At 33.9% G+C, this 21,098-nt stretch overlaps 1 protein-coding gene across 1 annotated transcript in view; it reads left to right on the top strand.

Annotated features, from left to right (window-relative positions):
- Nucleotides 1-21,098, top strand: part of SAMSN1 (SAM domain, SH3 domain and nuclear localization signals 1) — a 217,368-nt gene that overhangs the window by 190,103 nt on the left and 6,167 nt on the right. Inside the window, exons 10-11 of the mRNA XM_060149064.1 lie at nucleotides 18,483-18,554; nucleotides 20,892-21,054. Coding sequence (XP_060005047.1) covers nucleotides 18,483-18,554; nucleotides 20,892-21,054 — 235 coding nt within the window. The remainder of the gene's footprint in view (nucleotides 1-18,482; nucleotides 18,555-20,891; nucleotides 21,055-21,098) is intronic.

The following is a 21,098-nucleotide window of genomic DNA, read 5'->3' as shown; positions in this document are numbered from 1 at the left end:
CAGATGCTAATTTTCACTAGCAATGACTGAAGTGGCATTCTTTCCCATTTGCATTTGATCCTAGCAATGATGAGAGGTGATGAGTTGATTATGAGTTGTTTTCACTGCACTGCCCGCTGTGCAAATTTATGCTCCTAGACAAAGATGACACATAGTTGTGGCATTTAAGAGCTTTCTTCATTGCTTTTCCTATCAAGACTGTTAAGATACATTTTTAACTCTTATCTAACCAGGTATAAGAAAAGAGAAGAAGTATTTATATGAACCGGTGCTTACTTTAGGCCAAGTACTTGCACAAGGGGTTTATGGAACTCCCTCCGCCACCTAATTTACAGAAAACAGCACTGTAGCTGTGAAAAATTTTGTCCAAGGTATCATGGCTAGCAAAAAAATTGATTTGAGATTATTCGGGGCGGCTTTTCTTTTTCTAACCTGTGGGTTTCCCCCCTGCTACTTCTTTTTGCGTCATCATCTGGGGTATAATTTTCAGACTTTAATTTATGTTTCTTCAGTTGAATGTTTTGGCTTTTCAAACAAAGTGATTCCAAGTAAGGTATGTGATATACAATGTAAGTAATATTTTGAATCTACTTTTCCCATTAGAAAAATGGTGGGTATAAATAAATGTTTATCTTTACTTTGGGTTATTACCCCCCCGTTCCCCTAAAAAATCTCTCTAAAGGTTCTCTTCACTTCTGTATTTAGTTAGTATTTGTGTCATATTTGTTTTCCAAGAAATATTTAAGGTAAATTATAATGCAAACCTAAAGACAAATAACATAAGACAGAAGAAAATGGAGTATAGACCACAGTAAAAAGTATTACAGGGCCACCAAGTTTGAGTTGAATATGGATCTAAGTATTGCTACTCATTGTGGTCCTCCAGACTAGCAACACTGGCATTCCAGGAGTTTGTTAGAAATGCAGATTCTCTGGCCTACCCCAGGCCTATTAACTCAGAATATACATTGTAGTGAGATACCCAGGAGCTCTGTGAGCACTTTAAAGTTTGGAAATGATTTCTACATTGATGGTTCTCAACCTAGGTTGCACATTTGAATCACTGAAGAGCTTTAAGAAATACTGATGATTGGGTTCCTTCTTCAATATTCTAATTTACCTAATGTAGAATGTACCTGAGCATCAATAACGTTTAAAGTTTCCCAATCTGGAGATATTTTTTTCTACTAATCTCTTCAAAGAACTTAAAAGTTAATTCACTCCTTCCTTCCTTCATTCTTCAAAGCAATAGATATCTACTGAGTGCTTACTATGAACAATATAGACCATATGCTGGGAATACAGTGGTGAATAAAACAAAGACCCCTGGCCTCATAGGATTTACATTTACTGGGGGTGACAGACAATAAACAAGATGAATATGTTAAATACAGAGTAGGCTAAGTGATGGTAAGTGTTAAGAAGAAAAGGAAGAATACGAAATACAAAGAAACAGGGAAGACTTGGTGAGAATGGGACATTTAAAAAGGGACCTGAAGGGAATGAAGTGCTGGCCATGAGACTGGCTGAGGAAATCTTACTCCAGGCCCAAGGATGAGCAAGACCAAAAGCCTTTTTTTTTTTAAATTAATTTTTATTAGAGCAGAGTTGCTTTACAATGTTGTGTTAGTTTCTGCTGTACAGCAAAGTGAATCAGTTACACGTATACATATAGCCCCTCTGCTTTGGATTTCCTTCCCATTTAATTCACCACAGAGCATTAAGTAGAGTTCTCTGAGCTATACAGTAGGTTCTCATTAATTATCTATTTTATACATAGTAGTGTATATATGGAGTGTCCCTGGTGTGTTTGAGAAACAATGGATCAGAATACACAAGGGGAAGAGCAGTCACACAGAGATGTAGAGGGCCTTCTAGGTCATTATAAGGAGTTGAGCTAGTATTAAAAGACTTTGAGAAGGGAAGAGAAGGATCTGGCTTATATTTAGTGGGTTTATTCTTGCTTTTGTGTTTCAAATACACTGAAGAAAGTGAGGGAGGAAGCAGGGAAAGGAGACCCTTTAGGAAGCTATTACAGAAACTAGGAGAGAGATAATGGTGGCTCAGACAAGGGAAGTGACAGGTGGATGTTGAGAAGATGTTGAATTTGGGATTTATTTGTACATACTGTATACATCTGGATATATAAGAAATGAACTTACCACATGGGCTCTAAAGGTGGTAAAGAGAAAGGCTGCCCCTGCTCTGCACTGTTCTTGCTTCCAGCTGGTGCCCACACTTCAAGGAGAAATGCCCTCATCCCTCTGTTCCCAGCCACCAGAAAATTACCCCCATACTGATATGCCACTTCCCAAAAGTTTCTACCTCTTTCTTCAAAATACAATTTTCTATTGAATTTAATTTTCATTTCTGGGGTAACTTGAATCAGAATAGATGAACTAATAATTTGCTTATTTCACCTTGTTGAATTGTTTGAAAGAGGTAAATAATTTTATCCTTGAAAAATTATCTTCAAACAAAGTATCAATTCACTCTAGCCATCCCATTTTATAGAACATGAATCTGTAATCAAGTTTTATTTCAAGCAAGTAGCAAAGGGTTAGTACCAAATAGACGGCTATATCTGAAAAAAACACAGTGCCCAGATGATACATAGAAAGTTCTGGAGACAAATGGTTGAGAGAAATGACAGAAGTGTAGACTCCCCTTGTAAATATGGGTATTACATCCTATAGGAAGGTATAAAGTCATTACTTTGACTACCAATGCACTGGATTTGTTAAAAATCAATTTAATGACACACTTATCTCTTTAAACTTTCCTTACCTTGCTTAGGAGATAAATGGCTTCATTATCCCTGCAGATTGTGTGGTTTCTTTTTAATACTGGAATTAAGTCCATACTCTACATAGCTGTGTTTCCAAATTTAGCATTCCCAAACTGATCCATTTCTCTTCCTTTCTAGTGTTAAGGACTTAGGTGAACTTTTGGAAACAAGACATTCATAATTAGCTTCTTAGTAGAGAACAAAAATGTCCTCCATTAAGAATTGATTAATAAGAATAGAAGAGGGTTTTAAGCTGTCTCTGGTGGTAGACAAAATGATTCTTCTATAGATAGAGAGCCATTTGTCAACACAGCTGCCCATGTCCCCTTTCTCCCCTTACTTAAAGAGTTTTGGAAGTTTTCACCTAAGTCTGTATTAGTTTTCTAGGGCTTCTGTAACAAAATACCATAGACTCAGTGGCATAGAGAACAGAAATTTATTTTCTCACAGTTCTGGTGTTTGGAAGTCCAAGATCAAGATGTGGCAGAATTGGTTTCCTTTGAGGGCCATAGGGAAGGATCTGTCTAGGCTTCTTTCTGGCTGGCAGTTGGCCACCACTTGCTGCCCTTTAACTTTGTTGCCCCTCTGTGCACATAACCTGGTGTCTCTATTTGTGTATCCAAATCTCAGCTTTCAGTGGCTCTGACCACTCTCATTCTTTCCTGTTTGTGCCTCTCTTACCCTAGAATACCTTTGCCCATTTTTCTCAATTCATGAACTTATTTTTTAATACCTCACTGGACTCTCATTCCCTCAAGAAAACCTCCACCAGTTAACCCAAGGCAGTGCATTAGAAGGCATTCTGGCAGAGCAGGAGGAAATATGAACTAAAGTCTTATAGATTGGGTTTGAGGTCTTATTTTGATATTTCTTAACTATGAGATGTTGAACATTTTGTTAAACATCTTTTGAGTTTCTTGTGCTTATCTGAAGAAGGGGATATGTTAAGGCACGTCACATAGGATTGATGTGAGAATTAAGTTAATTACCATATGTAAGTTCCCTAGCACATGGTACATGTTTGATTAATAATCTCTCACTTCTTTCTAGTTTAATAGTACTTGTTCAATACCTCTATTGTTTCTTTTAGCATAGTTTATTCTAATATGTCCTCCCAAATGGAGTTACCATCAAGAACAGGGGATGCATCTAATTCATATTTGTATCCCTGCAATTTTGGGGGGGGGAACAAAGGGTATTGAACTCTGTCTAACTTTCAGACTCCATGTGCCCTCTATTACACTTTGGCTACCATCAAAAATATTTATAATATGGAACATAGTCGTGTTTCCTCAACATATGCACAATACTTGTGTAGTGACTAATGGATAATATAAGTCATCTAAAGTAGTACTCTACTCCAAGACATAGTTTGTAAATGTGTCACTGATAAAGATCTGGGCAACACCCATATAAAACAAAGTAACCATTCTTAGAATGTAATGAGACAAAACAATAATCAAAAATTGTAATGTAATCTGTCTGAAGGAAAAAAAAAAAAGCATTTGCAAAGAGTTGCTTTCAGGGAGGTTAGAAAGGAGGTGGAGAGTAGAAATTTGCCATTGAGTCTGCAGAAGAATCTGTATCAACAAAAGCAAATATTCCATTAGGCTCAGCAGACTTGCTCACTTAGGTGAACTAAGTTCAGGCTATTATAACTTCGTGTCTCTAGCCTTTAATACAACCTAATTCACTTTTCTGTGACTCTACTATACTAATCAAACAAACTTCCAGCAATGACTTTGCATCCCATGTCTCTAGGGGAGACATTTCTTTGATCAGTCAACAAGAATATGCATTCTTCTTGGCAGTTGAATTTCTCATACCTAACCAATACTTGGTATTGCCATTTTTGGTAGCCTAACAGTTTAGTTTATGAGTCAGTCCCCCTTGGAGTTGTTTAGTTCTGCAAGCTTGAAAAATAAAGTTCTTGTACCTGTCAATGTGAGGGCTTGACATTGGACATGGAGACCCAACCAAGGAACTGGCTTCTTGGAAAGACTGGCTTAAGTTGCCACCTGACCCCACCTTTTCTCTATATTCATAAAATAAAGACAGCTAAACAATGAAGTTTCTTTTCTATGTTTTTCATAATTTTAACAATTTAAATTCCTGGAATAAGATTCAAGACAGATTTACCTTATATCAATATCATAATATATAGTGATATGACATTGGTCTGAATATTTGATTAAAATTTTTTCTGAATATTCACATGGTTATAGCTAGGCAACTTTGATTTTTTAATTAACAGTAATAATAAATAATTTGATATATAAATTTTGTAATGCTTATGGGTATATATTCTTTATATTGTGAGTTATTATACAGCCATCATCTTTTCTAAACTAAGCCATCTACAAATTTCAAATTACTTTAAGCTTATGAATATCTCACTATATTTACCAATTTTAAAGTACCCATTACCAATGAAACAAAGGTTCATAATTTTAAAAATAAAATTCCTTCAAAGATAAATGTTCTACAATTATCAGACATATATTGTAGGTTTAGGAATTGTCATAAACTGAGTTCATTTCTACCACTCCTATTACATTTCAAACCACTATTAACTCCTCAATAGACTAAAATATTTTTAGAGCCAAATCCAAATACAATGAAAGGAAAATAGATGTAATTGACAATGAGGAAATTATAGAACCCAAACATCTCTTCCAAATATCCTAGCATGAACTTACAACTATTTTTTTTCTACTTATTCTTTCCTTGTTCAGGATTACATACTGTATATTTGCCCCACATAAACATGTCTGTTCTTACTAAGAAAAAATAGTTTAAATTCCTAAGCATAGTGTCAGCGGGTGCTGCCTGAGATGGGAATGTTTATAAGCTTTATGATATTAACTGCAGCACTCAACCTCAGGTGGCATAAAACATGCAAAAAAGAACTTTCTGTCAGTTTTATTATTTCTAAAAAGGTTCCCCTTGAAGCAGAAGAGTGACCTTGCTCTGCTGAGCTGACATATGCCACTGGATTAATGGTCGAGCTCTGCTGGAGGGAAGCTCACAGAAACATTACAATTCCAGAAGCTGGGCTGGCAGTGACCATTAATCAGGGGGACCAAAATCATGCATCAAACACACTCATTTAAAAGTAGTAAAAATGACTTTAAAAAAAAAAAACCTTTTTGAGAATTAGCTTGTTGTTTGTCATTACCTGTGTTCAAGGAGATGACTGCATGACTGGACTATCCCTTGGGGAGAACGTTAGAGGTCATTACGTACCCAGAGACCAAGTGAATGTGGTGGACATTGCAGACTAACGGAGGTAAAGGAGAGTTTTTGTTCCAGAGAATTTGATGGGAAAGTGTATTAAATGGATTCTATTTTCCCAACTTTATTTTCACTCCTTTATTTAACTAAGATTTCAAAGCAATGGGTACTATGAATGCTGGCCTCTTTGTGAAGATTTTATTTTATTTTTAAAACTGGAGTAATTGGATTTAGTGGTAGAAACATTTGACTGGTAAACTTGGTTAGGAAATTTCTCAAGATCCTAAAGTTTGAGTCAACATACTCAACTACTAAGTACGTGAATAAGTATCTTCATGGACTTAAAGGTACTGTACATTCTTCCACCACATGTCAACTAAGAAAAAAATCTTCAAGACTTTTTCTCTCTCTGATTACTGAAAAGGAGAAAAGGCTTAAATCTAAAACCCTGAAAGAGAATGTTCAGTTTGATTTAGATGATAAAAAGTTACTCTTGCTTTTTACAAATCTCTTTGATGATAAAGTTGAATAGGCATAACCTCTCTTTCATTTCTTCAATAGTTTGTCTTTTAGATTAATGATACTATGCATAATACATATGATATAATTTCATTAGTAGGTAGAACAAATAGTAGATTATGGCCTTTATTGAGAAAACCAGCCCATTGATCATTAAGATTATGATCAAGGTAGTAAGGCCTGCTATGATTACTACTTCAAAGTCATTCTTCTCCTAAATAACTGCTGCCTTCCTTAACCATGATATTCAATATTATCTTCTTTTGTTAGCCATATGCTACTCTGGAGAATTACTTATGCAGACTTATTTATTTGTTTTTGAAGATTATAGGATTAAAATAGTTGACAATGTCGTGACTATAGTTAAAATATTATTGAATATTTGGCTATAAGTAGAAAAAATCTAATAGGTACATAATAGAAAGTTAATTTCTAAATTTATGGGAGGATTATACATACTTCTTGTAACTGGAAATCTGAATCATCCATTTTTCATACTGCATTCTCTCTATCAAGGTGCCTAGGAAACAAAATTAGTAATGGAAATTTGCTCACAGAAATTACTTATCATTGAATAGGTATGGTAAATGCATAAAGTATGTTACCTGTAATTCCTCATTCCCCTCCCCACCATCTTCCCTAAAACACAGACCATCTTGTGTAACCTTGGTGGACATGGTTAATCATGATCTCTAACTCTAAGCCCGAAAGTGGCATTGGAACGCTTTTCAACACAGCTCTCCATGAAGGTCTTAACAACCCATCCATGCTGGTGCAAAGAATTGAAAAGTTCCGCTTATTCTGGTTTCGAAAGATAGTCCATCCAGACAATGGGAAATCCTAGTGATATATTCTTGTGAATACACAACACTTTTCTAGTGCCCCCAAATGATTATGTTCACTAGAAACAATCTTTCTTTCTCTCCCTTGAAGAGTTCGGGAGATTTTTTTTTTTTTTTTTTTTTTTTTGCAGTACTCGGGCCTCTCATTGTTGTGGCCTCTCCCGTTGCGGAGCACAGGCTCCGGACGTGCAGGCTCAGCGGCCATGGCTCACGGGCCCAGCCGCTCCGCAGCATGTGGGATCTTCCTGGACCGGGGCACGAACCTGTGTCCCCTGCATCGGCAGGCGGACTCTCAACCACTGCGCCACCAGGGAAGCCCCGGGAGATAATTATTAAGACACATTTTTTTGTCATCCAGTGCTCCTTTTAATACACAGTGTGTGGTTCATTGTATTTTTATTACTTTAATCATCATTTTAGCAATTATCCTCTTTAGATTTGGCAATTTCTAAGTAGTCCCTCAGTCAATAACTACACAATCTCTTACAGTAAATAATTTTTGAAGATGGTTAAGCAAATTCAAATTGTATTGATTTCAGCTAATTTCATGTCCAAAATCTGTGATCATTTTACTGTCTTTCTTTAGACTATCAATAATATAGATATAGACATATGCATACAAAATGCCTTTCATGTATTAAGTAGTCAGTACAAGTATAAATAATGATGAATATAAATTTCCAAGCTGACATCTAGTATACATTTTTAATTTATTGTGTGTGTAAATATAATCTGCTTTTAGGAATTGCTTCTATATTTGTATACCATTCATATGAATATGGCTCTATTTAGCTCTTATAGATTGGAATTCTGTGATTGATGCCACCAATAGAGTGTAAATTCCTCCAGGATGGATTCTTATTCATACAGACAGCCCTGATCCCAAGCACAAAGTTTAGCCATAGAAGCCCCTTAGTATATTTACACTGAATTGCATAATGTAAACATTATGCTCCTTAAGTAAACATCAGCAAATTGTTTTCTTTGACTATAACGTGACTAAGTTATAATTTGCTTTTGTGTAACTGTGAAATGTATGGTTTTTGTCGTTTAACTTGAAGAGAAATATGTGGGATTTGTCATCTGTTGTGATTTTCCCAAGGCTCCCAACTGTAGGATTTTTTCTATAGGCCTACATCACTTAAGATCGGTGGCAATCAATGTGTGCTAAAATGATGAGGTGTCGGCAAGTGGTCTCATAGACAAGGTAGGACTTGAGCCTGCTCTTGAAGAATGGGCTGGATTTGAGTAGGAGGGAGAAGAGTGGAAGAACTTTCCTTGAGAGAAAAACAGCGTGAGCAACAGCTTAGAAACATAAACGAGTGTGTCCATACTGGCCAGCAAGAAGTGTCAGAAGTTCTGCTTAATCAGATTGACTAGCACTACCTGAATCCATGGGGAATCATGAATGTGCAGCATGCTAAGTTTGGACTTCATTTTGTTAACTAAAGAAGAGTCACTTAAACTCTCTGAGCCTCAGTTTTCCTCATCTGTAAACTGAAGGAATCAATAACCATCTCAGAGGGGGGTTGTATTTGTTTAATGAAATAATTATAGATAAATCACTCGGCATAAAGCAAGCTCTCAGGGGCCAAGAAACCAATGTGGAGCAAGCTTTACATTTTGAGAAGATGAATGGAATGATGAGAATTGGTATTTTAGGGAAAGGAGTCCAGTGTTGTGACGTCTTTAGATGATTGGAGAGGCAAGATTGGGAACTAAAGAGCTGAAAGTTGTTATTTCATTGACTCAGGAATGGGGTTATAAGCACATAGTTGCATAGCGGTAATGAAGATAAATGCCTACAACAGAGATTTGGGAAAAGAATTGAGCAGATGTGAAGGCTGAAAGAATGTGTGTGTGGTAAATATATTACATTTTGCATTATGTGTCCAAACTCCCCAAAGACAGCAGTGAGCAAATACCGGTTTCCAACAGTGCAGGTGGTTCAGAAGGCATGATCAAAACAGATCCTCAGGGGTAAGAGGCCATAAGCAGAGAGAGATTTTTGTTGTCATATACGCCTTCCAGCCTGAAGTCAGGCAGAGAAGCTACTGTAAATTAGAGAAGCTGCAAAAGTGGGTTCCCTAAGGGAATTCTTGAAGATTTCAAGGAAAGATGGTATAATGAAACAATTTCAGGAGGATCAAGAGGGACCACTTAGTATACTTGTTTAGTTTAGTAGTTAGAAAAAGAGAGAGAAGGAATAGAAAGTCAGTGCTATAATAATAATACAGGAATGAGTAAGCCAGCAGAAGTTTTACAATAGGAAAAACAAGAAGCTGAGAGGTTCAAGATAGCCTGATCATGGTCACATTCTTTAAAGTTTTGCATTTCCTTTTTATTCTATAGGATTTTGTAAGAGTTGATACCTAGTAATATCAAGTGACTGAACTTTGGTTGCATTATGCTTTTTACCTGAAAAAAAGATATTTAAGACATCAGTATTATTTATTTTAAAAATTCTTTCCAGCTAAAATAGAATATCTTAATTTTTATTCAATTCCTAAAAGTGCAGCATACTTATAGTCAGTGAATGCAATGTAAATCATGAGATATGGTAATAAGTAAGTAATGCAGCAGTGCAATTGAGAATTCTCAATGTTTGAATCTTTTTCACTCATAAAACTTATTTTTGTTACATTAAATAATAACTCTTTTACAGGTATGGCTCATTCTGCATTGATTTTTTTTTAGTTCTAGTTTTCTTTCCTTTAGGTAATTTTCTTTGAGGTAGTTTCAATTTACAGAAAACATCTCTTGGCACATCAACTTCTGAAAGGAAAGCTTTAGCATGGAAATTTTGACACAACTTTTTAAAACGCTGTGGTGGAGTCAGAATCTGCACTTCCTTTAGATAGCGTGCAGTTGATAGGAAAGATACTGAAACAGAGAGATCAAGTAGACTAACTTTTGTTCTAAGAGTCCAGATGTACATTAAAAATATTTAGAGCATTGATACATATTTGAGTACTGAGTTGCCTTTACCCAAGGTTAAAATGTTAGTGTTGAAGGCTTTATTTCACACGCTGCTTGTCTTTCAGCCTTCAGCTCCCTGACGCCCAAACAACTGTCTTCCATCAGCGCCACATGATAGTGTAATTATTTAACACTGAGTCAATCCTCATAGATTATTTTAAGTGAGTTAAATTTGTTTCACACTCTTCAAAAGATCTCAGCACCTGAGTTAGTTAGAACAATTAAATCCTCAAATGCCTTTGGATAAAGGCTGACAAGCTTATTGAGATTTAGCATACCGTTATTATAGAATATTCATACAAGCACGTGCTGAAACAGAATTCTGAACTTTAAGAGCATATTACCAATGAAGGCTCTATGTGCAATATTTAGATGATGTGAGAACTCATTGGCAGAGTGTGTGTGATTTTTAATTTGCCAGTATATTTCAAAATACTGCAGATGTCTGACTCATATATGCAAATTTTTCTTTGAAATAGACTGTGAAATTTTCCACCGATGCCTTACCCAAATATTGTCATGCTGGAGCGAGATAAGATTTTACTTGAAGATCCTGGAAGCTGGAGAGTGGTTAAAAAATGAAAATAAGGGTTCAATTCTTTTGGTTTTGGTCAAAAGGTTGATTTACATTCCAAAAAAAAAAGAGACTCTCTAATTCTCCTTCATGTTGATAAATTTAGGATGGCCATTGTTTTAAGAAACCTACTCAGTTCTATTCTATATATCAAGCTAACTTTACATATTTTTCATCCCTCTTAAATAGCAAGTTTCTTTGAAAATGGAAAACAGGATCAAAACTTTGTAATGCAATGACATAGTGGAGAGTACAGCAGGGTGGAGAATTGAAAAAAAAAAAGGGGGGATTTTTTTTGCAAGTTTTTGTTCCTATAACAGTTTCCTCATTGAGAGGGACTATATGATTTCCAAGAATCCTGCTAGCTTTATATAATGAATAGACATTCTGTAATAATTAGAATTATACAAAACTAGAGAAGAAATGTGACGAACAAAAAAGAATCCTTTCTTAAGTTCTTTGCATTGCGTAGGGACACACACACACGAATGAGTCCAAACAACCCAAATGCCAGTTATTCAGCCCTATTTTTGTGGAAGCCAAGTAGGCTATGTGGAAGAGGGTAACTGTACCACATAACCAGATAGTCTTCAAAAGGTAGTCTAGTAAAATACATTTATATCGGAAAGTTAGTTGTACTAAAATAAATTTAGAAAGCAAAACTTTATTTTCTCCTTAAATACATCCATACCTCTAAACAACCATGACCTAAGTAATGTTAATGATCTCTTTAAAAATTAGTTCCTTAGAAAGTTGTGCAACCATTTACCCTTTTTTTTTAAGACTAATTTTTTAAGAACAGCTTCAGGATCACAGCAAGATTGAGGAAGTTACAATTTTCCCATATGCTTCCCCCTGCCCTACACCTTATTAACTCTTTGTAAATTATTTTTAACTTTTATATAGGTACATTTGGTTCTTTTTTTAACCCAACATTTTATTATGGAAAATTTCAAGCATGTGTAAACTCAGAGTGTAGTACAAGCTACCCCATATATCCATCACCCAGTTAATCATTAAATAACATCCAGTCATGTCTCCTTTATGCCCACATACTTCCTGCCCTCACTAGATTATTTTGAATTACAAATGAAAAATAACAATACTTCCTCAATATCATCATCTAGCTACTTATTTTAAAATTTCCTCAGTTGTCTCCTGGATGTGTTTTGCTACAGTGGTTTATTTGATTTATATCTAAATAAGATCTATGGATTTTGCAGTATTTATTTAGTTGATACAACTCTTAAAGATTCTCAATTTATACTTTCCCTCTCTTCTTTTATTTCTTTCTGTTGATTAGTTGAAGCAACCAGGTTATTTGTGCTGTAAATTTTCTCATTGTCTAAAATTTTCTGGTTGACTTCATCTTTTTGATGTCATTTAAGATGCTCCTCTGTCTCTGTATTTTTTGTAATCTGGTAGTTAGATACAGAAGCTTGGTGTGATTGCAGGTTTTTTTAAAAAGAATATTTCATTGGTGATATTAGGTGCTTCCGTTATGAAGCCCATATTCCGGTTCATTCTTTTTTGTGATTTGAGTAGCCATTGATGATTGTTGCCTAGATCCATTATTGCATCTGGGACTTACAAAATGGTACTTTGGTAATTTCATCACTTAATTGATTAGCTAGAATATATCACACATATACATGGAAAGAAAAATTTTCCTTTATTAAATATTTATTTACTCTCAAATATGTTTTATACAAGAAGGACAGATTAAATGTTTGTTTTTCCCTTTATTTGCCAGTTTTCATAATATGGCTGTAACATTTCCAAAGGTGACAACTGATATTTTTCTTCTTAGTATCATTATGAACTCATGAATTTTGATATATTAGATGTATTTCAGTGTAGCTCAGTTATTATTCTTCCTTTTACTAAAATTGTCCCATATTTGGATACAATTTACCCTAGTGACAATCTTTTAATATGGCCCTTGTGTCGTTTTGGCATGGCCCTAGTAGTCTTTGAAAGCTTACCTACTTTATGGTATGACAAAATGAAAAATTTGAGAATATAGACTGAGAATTTTGACTTCAAATGTCATTAACATCGTTACTTATTTTCATTGTCTCTCAACATTCGCATTTATATATATCGATATCATTAACAATGGTGTGAATACTGAAAACAGGTTAAAATTAAAAATTTTTTCCTTCCAGTTTTATTGATATATAATTGGCATACAGTACTATATAAGTTTAACATGCACCGCATAATGATCTGACTTACATCCATCATGAAATTATCACACTAAGTTTAGTGAACATTCATCATCTCATATAGATATAAGATAAAATAAAGATTAAAAAATCTTTTCCTTGTGATGGGAACTCTTAGAATTTACTCTTTTAACAATCATATATAATATACAGCAGTATTAATTATATTTATCATGCTGTACATTACATCCCTAGTACTTACTTATCTTACAACTGGAAGTTTGTACCTTTGACTACCTTCATCCAATCCCCCTCTGTCTACCCCCTGAATCTAGTAACCACCATCTGATCTCTTTTTCTGAGTTTGTTTTTGAAGTATAATTGACCTACAACACTATGTTAATTCCTGGGGCACAACATAATGATTTGATCTTTCTATATATTTCAAAATGACCAACATGCTGTCTAGTTACCATTTGCCACCATACAATGATATTACATTATTATTCCCATATTCCCTAATTTCATACCTGTGACTCATTTATTTTTCAGTTGGAAGTCTGTATCTCTTAATCTTCCTCACTTATTTCTCTCATCCCCCAACCCCTCCCCTCTGGCAATCACCTGTTTGTTCTCTATATGTATGACTGTTTCTGTTTTATTACGTTGTTCATTTGTTTGCCTTTTTCAGATTCCATATACAAGTGAAATCATACAGTATTTGTCTTTCTCTGTTTGACTTATTTCAGTTAACAAAATACTCTCTAGGTCCATTCACGTTGTTGCAAATGGCAAGATTTTGTTCCTTTTTGTTCCATTGTGTGTGTGGGGTGTGTGTGTGTGTGTGTGTGTGTGTGTGTGTGTGTATTTGTATACCACATCTTCTTTATCCATTCATTTATTGATGTGCACCTAGGTTGTTTCCATAGCTTGGTTATTGTAAATCATGCTGCAATGAACAAAGGGGGGCAAGTACCTTTTTGAATTAGTGTGCTTTTTTTTTTCTTTGCATTAATACCCAAGAGTGAAATTGCTGGATTGTATGGTAGTTTTATTTTTTAATTTTTTGAGGAACCTCCATACTGTTCTCCATTGTGGCTACACCAGTTTACATTCCCACCAAGAGTGTACAAAAGTCCCCTTTTCTCCCCATCCTTGCCAACACTTGTTATTTGCTGTCTTTTGATAATAGTCATTTGACAGGTGTGAAGTGATATTGTAGTTTAGATTTGCATTTCCCTGATGATTAGTGATGCTGAGCATCTTTTCATGTGCCTGTTGGCCACCTGTATGTTTTCTTTGGTAAAATGTCTACTCAGGGCCTCTGCCCATTTTTTGATTGGGTTGTTGGATTGTTTTTTTTTTTTTTTTCTTTTTTTGATGCTGAGTTGTATGAGTTCTTTGTATATTTCCAATATTAATCCCTATTTGGATACATCATTTGCAAATACCTCCTCCTATTCAGTAGGCAGCCTTTTGTTTTGTTGATAATTCCCTTTGCTGTGCAAAAGCTTTTTAGTTTGATGTAGTCCCATTTATTTATTTTTGCTTTTGTTTCCCTTGCAGGAGGAGACATATCCAAAAAATATATTGCTAAGATCAATGTCAAAGGACCTACTGCTTATGACTTTGTCTAGGAGTTTTATGGTTTCAGGACTTACATTTAAGTCTTTAATCCATTTTGAGTTTATTTTCTTATGTGGTGTGAGAAAGTAATCCAGTCTGATTCCTTTGTATGTAGCTTTCCAGTTTTCCAACACCATTTGTTGAAGAAGCTGTCTTTTCTCTATTGTGTATTCTTGTCTCCTTTGCTGTAGATTGACTATATAAGTGTGGTATATTTCTGGGCTCTCTATTCTGTTCCATTAAACTATGTGTCTGTTCTTGTGTCAGTACCATACTGTTTTGATTATTGTAGCTGTGTAGTATAGTTTCAAATCAGGGAATGTGGTAACTACAGCTTTGTTCTTCTTTCTCAAGATTGCTTTGGCTATTCAAGGTCTTTTGTGTTTCTATACAAATTTTAGAGTTATTTGTGAATTCATACAATTCTGTGAAAAATGCCTTTTGTATTTTGGTAGGGATTGCACTGAATCCATAGATTGCTTTGGCTAATGTGGTCATTTTTACAATATTAACTCTTCCAATCCATGAGCATGGTATATGTTTCTATTTGTTAGTGTCATCTTCAATTTCTTTCATGAGTGACATAGTTTTCTGAGTACATGTCTTTTACCTCCTTAGTCAGATTTATTCCTAGGTAATTTTTTTGGATGCAATTGTAAATGGGATTGGAAAACAGGTTAAAATTTGTCTTTTTTTTTTTTTTTTTGGTCCTTCAAACTATCAAATTACTGTCTTTTTTTTAATTGTTTAAAATAATTCCTCTCTCTAAGCCACCAATTCAATATGAAATTAGATTCATTATTTTTATTTGGAATTGTTAAGGATTGCTTTTATTTTTATTTAATTTTGTTTATAAATATGTTTTTAAAGTTACATGGTTTTAAAGTCAAATTTATAAAACAAGCCATATTCAGAGAAGTGTGTTTTCTGTCCCTTTTACTTTGCTTCTTTTACCCCATTTCTCTAAGAAGGAAAATATATTTTTGCCTGTATTGAGACACATACATGTATTTTCACCCTTAGATAAAAGGTGGTCTATTATGTACACATTTCTCCACTTGTCTTTTTTCATGTACACTGTCCTGGAGATAATTCCATAGCAGATAGTTATATTTCAGTGTTTTTGCAGATGCACACATTTCTATTGTTTGAATTTACCATAAATTATTCAATCAGTCTTCTCTTGATGAACATTGGGATTTATAGCTTTTCAATATTATAAAAGATTTACATTGAATGTGCATGATTTATATTCAAGTGTATCTCTGACATAGACGTCTAGAAATGAAATTTCTGGGTCAAAGGGCATATACATGTAATTTTGCTAGTTTTTCCAAATTACCTTCTACAGGTGTGCCATTTTACAAACACATATCTAATTGCATAAGGAAAGACGGTATAGATTTATAGTTAAAGACTAAATATAATCTAATGTCAACAAAAACAAAGAATTATCTAAAATATAAATTGCATTTTTATTTAAGTCACTCTTGTCGATAGCTATTTGTTTATATAATAGCTCTGTCTTGATGGGAGTTCTGTCACAAAATAGTATTTGCTAAACCTAATCCATTATAATTATACCGTGCAAAATTATCAATATTGAAATACATTCTTATTTATAAAGGACTATCATCTATGAAACCAGCTTACCTCCACGTGATTCACCTTTTCACTGGAAACTTAACAGCAGTAGAAATTACACATTTGTTCACTGTCCATATCTCATAGTAGACATTAGCCCTTTTTCATTAAGGCATAACCTATACATTATGAAACCATCTCAGAAAGTCACTAACTTTTTGACTAGAGAATACTGAAATTTTAAAAACGTTATTTTAAATACTTAGATTTGCTTCTAAAGGGTGTCTTAGGACAGATTGGTATTTTACTCCTCTGGCTTAAAGCTGTTGAGTGATTCATAATGAGATGACTGACAAAACCCAAAGTAATAGTCCTGAAAACCACTACTCCATTATCTGCTTCTCTTTATTGACATAGTGAGGGGAGAATTAATTTTAAAAGATGGTGACTATAGATTAGTTAATGGCAGAAGATACTGTAGAGAAACGCTGAAGTGAGCCTATTCATGCCGGGCAACACGACCGATTATCCAGTGGTGGATATCATGCTGTAACCCTCATTAATATTTAGTAGGCAGGACATAGGCTGGTTGTAGACTACAAAATTGCCCTAAGCACAGGCTCCAATAGGCCATAAGAATGTTTCAAGTAGATAAAAGAGTAACAGATTTCCCTGTGTTCAGATAGTTTATAAGCAACACAAGAATACACTCAATTCCCTTTTGTGATTTCTGGGCAATTATGGCCTGGCAGAAATGCCTACTAGGCAAGTAGAAATGATTAATGCTCTGGGAAATCACTCTAAGTTAGTAAGCCCTGCGTGAGAACCAGAGTGGTTCTCAGTTTCAGTCCTTCTTTTTCTCTCCCCTCACCACAAGGTGAAGGGTTTCTTCATCAGGGGTAGCAAGTCAGCGAAAGGCATTATTTGTGTCTAACACAGCCATCATCCTTGGGGTGACGTTCTGTATCACACTGTCTATCAAGCTAACCCCTTGTCACGTGTCAGGATCTTTTTATTTAAACTGATTTAAAAGGGAAACAAGGAGTTTTAAAGATCACTATTAGGGAGACATGAGAATAAAAATGCTTGTAAAGACTGAGCCTTTGAAGCCGACTTGAACTAAAATGATCTGTGACTTTTAAAGGACAATACAAAGTTTTATAGATTACTGACTCCCATTTTTAACTTTTCAAATTACCAGGTTATTTTTCAGTACCACCAGCTTATTTTGAAAATATTATAAGCTTGAAATGAGATAAAGTTCTTAAGATAACATAGTCTTGGGATTTGTGGGTATATAAAGTCTGTAACATCCAATATCCACCATCCCAAACAATGTATAAAATTAAATAGTGAGAAAATATCAATTTTGTGACTCAAAGACTCTAAAGATTTTTGAAAATGTGTTTAGGAGAATCATTTACTTTGCAGTATATCAGGAATTGCTTGTAATTACCTGCCTAGAATGAGTTACATAGGAATAAAAATTTAGCCTTGTAGGCAAGAAGTATCCAAGAGAATAAGTCTTCTATTAACATACTAAGCTTTTTCTTAAAACGAGTGAATGAAATTGACCCAGGGGTCTCACTGTAATTCCATGTTAAATGTGGAAAAATTCATTTTCCTCCCAACCTGTGTACACCTAAATGCGCTTTTCAATTTATTAATAGGTCTGTGTATGTGCCTTCTCATTCTGACATCTAGTAGAGAGTTTCAAATTATCAGGAGTTAGCTATAGGAAATGCATTTGTGTTCATTTTTACTTTTTGATAAATATGATCTTTATGAGGAACAATTGTGGATCTACTCAAATGCTTGTTTTTGTGTGTTTGTTTTGTTGTTTTTTTATTAGTTGGTTGGTTGTTTAGTAATACATGCCATTCTCAAGAGCAAAAGTAACACTATAAATTAAAAATAATTTAATAGATTTTTCTCCAAGGTGCTTAACACTGTAACATAAACATATGAAGACATTTTATGAACTGTAAATATTACAATGTTAATAATAGTTACACCTTCAGTGCCATTAGATAGTCCAGAGAGATTTTTTAATCCTGTATTTGCAAGAGACTGATGCTTACTGAACCATAATCTAATCTATTTAGCAGTTTTATCAGTGAAAGTCACAAATCCTAAATTTCCTTTCCTTTTTCTTTCCTATTTTATAGCGCAGCAGCAGTTTTGGGAATTTTGACCGTTTTCGGAATAATTCCATATCAAAACCAGATGATTCAACTGGGGTTAGTATTCTATTCCATTTTAATGAGTGTTATACAAACACATTATGAAAAATTATGAAGCCAATGTAATTTTTGCAAATTACAGTAAGAAAAAGGAATATATTTAAAGATCATAACCTTGCATACATTTTTGTGATAAATGAACAAACAATTATTTAGTATCTAGTACCATGCTGGACATTAAGAGTAAAAATCTATCTAAGAAACCTAACAGATGTTTGGGAAGGCAGAACATCAACTTATGAAGGATTTACAGTTTAAAGTAACACAGACGATCCCAAATTTTCTGAGCATTTCCACTATAAAACAACATATATGTTAAATTTCATGTAAGTTGTAATTGCTTTAATTTAGGAAATGATTAAATGGCTTAATTGGAAATTAGTTAAGGAGAGCATAGGCTGCTCATTTGCACTCTCATACTTCTGTACACTTTGAAATGTCTCAGTGGTGACCATTCCATACACATTTGCAAACCATGAACACTTTGAATGTAGCTTAAGAAAAGCTTCCCATAAAATTATTTACATCATCATCATCATCATCATCATTACATTTAACTGAGCACTTACCAGGAAGTAAGCACAGCACTAAGCACTTTACCTACCTGTAAGTAGGAACTATTATTATTTTTATTTTATCACTGAAGAAATATGTTTGAATAAAATTACTTCTAAATTATACAGGTCATAAATGACAAAGGCAGGATGCAACATCGTGTCCAAAGTTCGCTATTTGTTATACTATCTCATAAACCATGGACCAACTGTGATAAGTGATTAATGAAATGTAAAACAACTAATAAAATAGAGGGGAGGGATGTACATTGAGAAAAGTAAAAATATATGCTTATCATTGAACCTGAGTTATCTATTCATGTGATAGATTTGTTTTAGATCAATAGGCTTTAGATCTTATGCACTTCTTAATTATTCATTCTATACATTGCATCTTTATTTTTTGTTTTTTTAATAAAGAATTCTTTTTATCATATCTGACTCTCAGAATACCTTTCAGATTCCTATATCCATCTACCTATAATATCTTTAAATATGTTGATTTCAGCAATGGATATTCTAGACAAAAAAAAAGTAGAAAGAAAATGACACCTATTATTACTTTATAAATACCTCCATTAGTGCATACATATGCATGTGTATATATAATATATCCCCTTTTATACATATATTACATCTATCCCTTTTTATTCACCTATATATTTATGTATATATAAACTTATGGATAAACTTGTATACATGCATGAATATACATTGATAAACTTGTATATAGCTATATGGTCTATCAACATTTACACAGTTGTAAATAATACAATGCAGTATGTGTATACAAATAGTGAGGAGCCCTATATAATTTTTTTATCATGAGGGATTTCTTGTTGATCTTTTTTTAAAATTTTTATTTTATATCAGAGTATAGTTGATTAAGAATATTGTGTTAGTTTCAGGTGTACAGCAAAATGATTCAGTTATACATATACAAGTATCTGTTCTTTTTCAAATTCTTTTCCCATTTAGGTTATTACAGAGTATTGAGTAGAGTTCCCTGTGTTATACAGTAGGTCCCTGTTGGTTATCTATTTTAAATATAGCTGTGTGTATATGTCAATCTCAAACTCCCATATTGTATAAACCTTCAACTTTCCATAATCATACATAGATATATTTACTGTTATTAAGTTTATAATTCTAGAGTTAACCTATAAAAGTTGCTCAGGCTCATTCAAATTCATTGATTAGTAATGGTGGCCTAGCAATTTGTGAAAGAACTTAGTGAATCTGATAAAGTAGTTTGCACATTTTTTAGCAAACCATCATTTATTCATTCAGTAAATGTGTGTTGAGCATCTACTCTATGACAGGATCTCCCTTAGGCACTCAGAAAGTACTGTTACAATACAGGTGAAAATCCTTACTTCATGAAGCCTAGAGTCTAGGAGGAGACAGACTTTAAAACAACAACAAAACCCATAAATAAATATCTAAATAAAATTGTGATTCAGGCTATGAAAGAGAACAACACAGAAAAATGTTGAAGTTAAAAATATGCTTAGATAGTTTCTTCAAAGCTTTTGTAAAGGAAGATAGAAAAACCTGAAATTAAAAATATTTATAGTACTCTTTTCTAAAACTTAGGTAATGGTAAGTTAACACAGATAGTAATAAACTAATCTACTTTCTTATTTATTTTAGTTTGTAATTTTACAGTGAAGATAAAGAACATTGAAGTAGAGAAAAGAGAGAAGAAGAGGGAGTGTGGACAAATGACAATGTTTTTCATTGCTTTATTGTTTTGTTTTTTGTAAATAATTCTAACTAGGTACATGAAGGGGAACGCATAAATGAAAGTGAAGAACAAAACAAAACTTCAAATAATGGAGGAAGTTTAGGTAAAAAAATGAGAACTATTTCCTGGACAATGAAGAAAAAAGTGGGTAAAAAGTATATCAAAGCCCTTTCTGAAGAAAAGGTAAGTGTCCTCTGTTAATCACTTGTGTTTTTCTGTTAATATTTTTCTAGGTAGTTT

The sequence above is a fragment of the Lagenorhynchus albirostris genome, chromosome 5 (genome assembly GCF_949774975.1).
Source record: "Lagenorhynchus albirostris chromosome 5, mLagAlb1.1, whole genome shotgun sequence".
Classification (NCBI taxonomy): domain Eukaryota; kingdom Metazoa; phylum Chordata; class Mammalia; order Artiodactyla; family Delphinidae; genus Lagenorhynchus; species Lagenorhynchus albirostris.
This window is presented reverse-complemented; position numbering and strand designations above follow the sequence as displayed.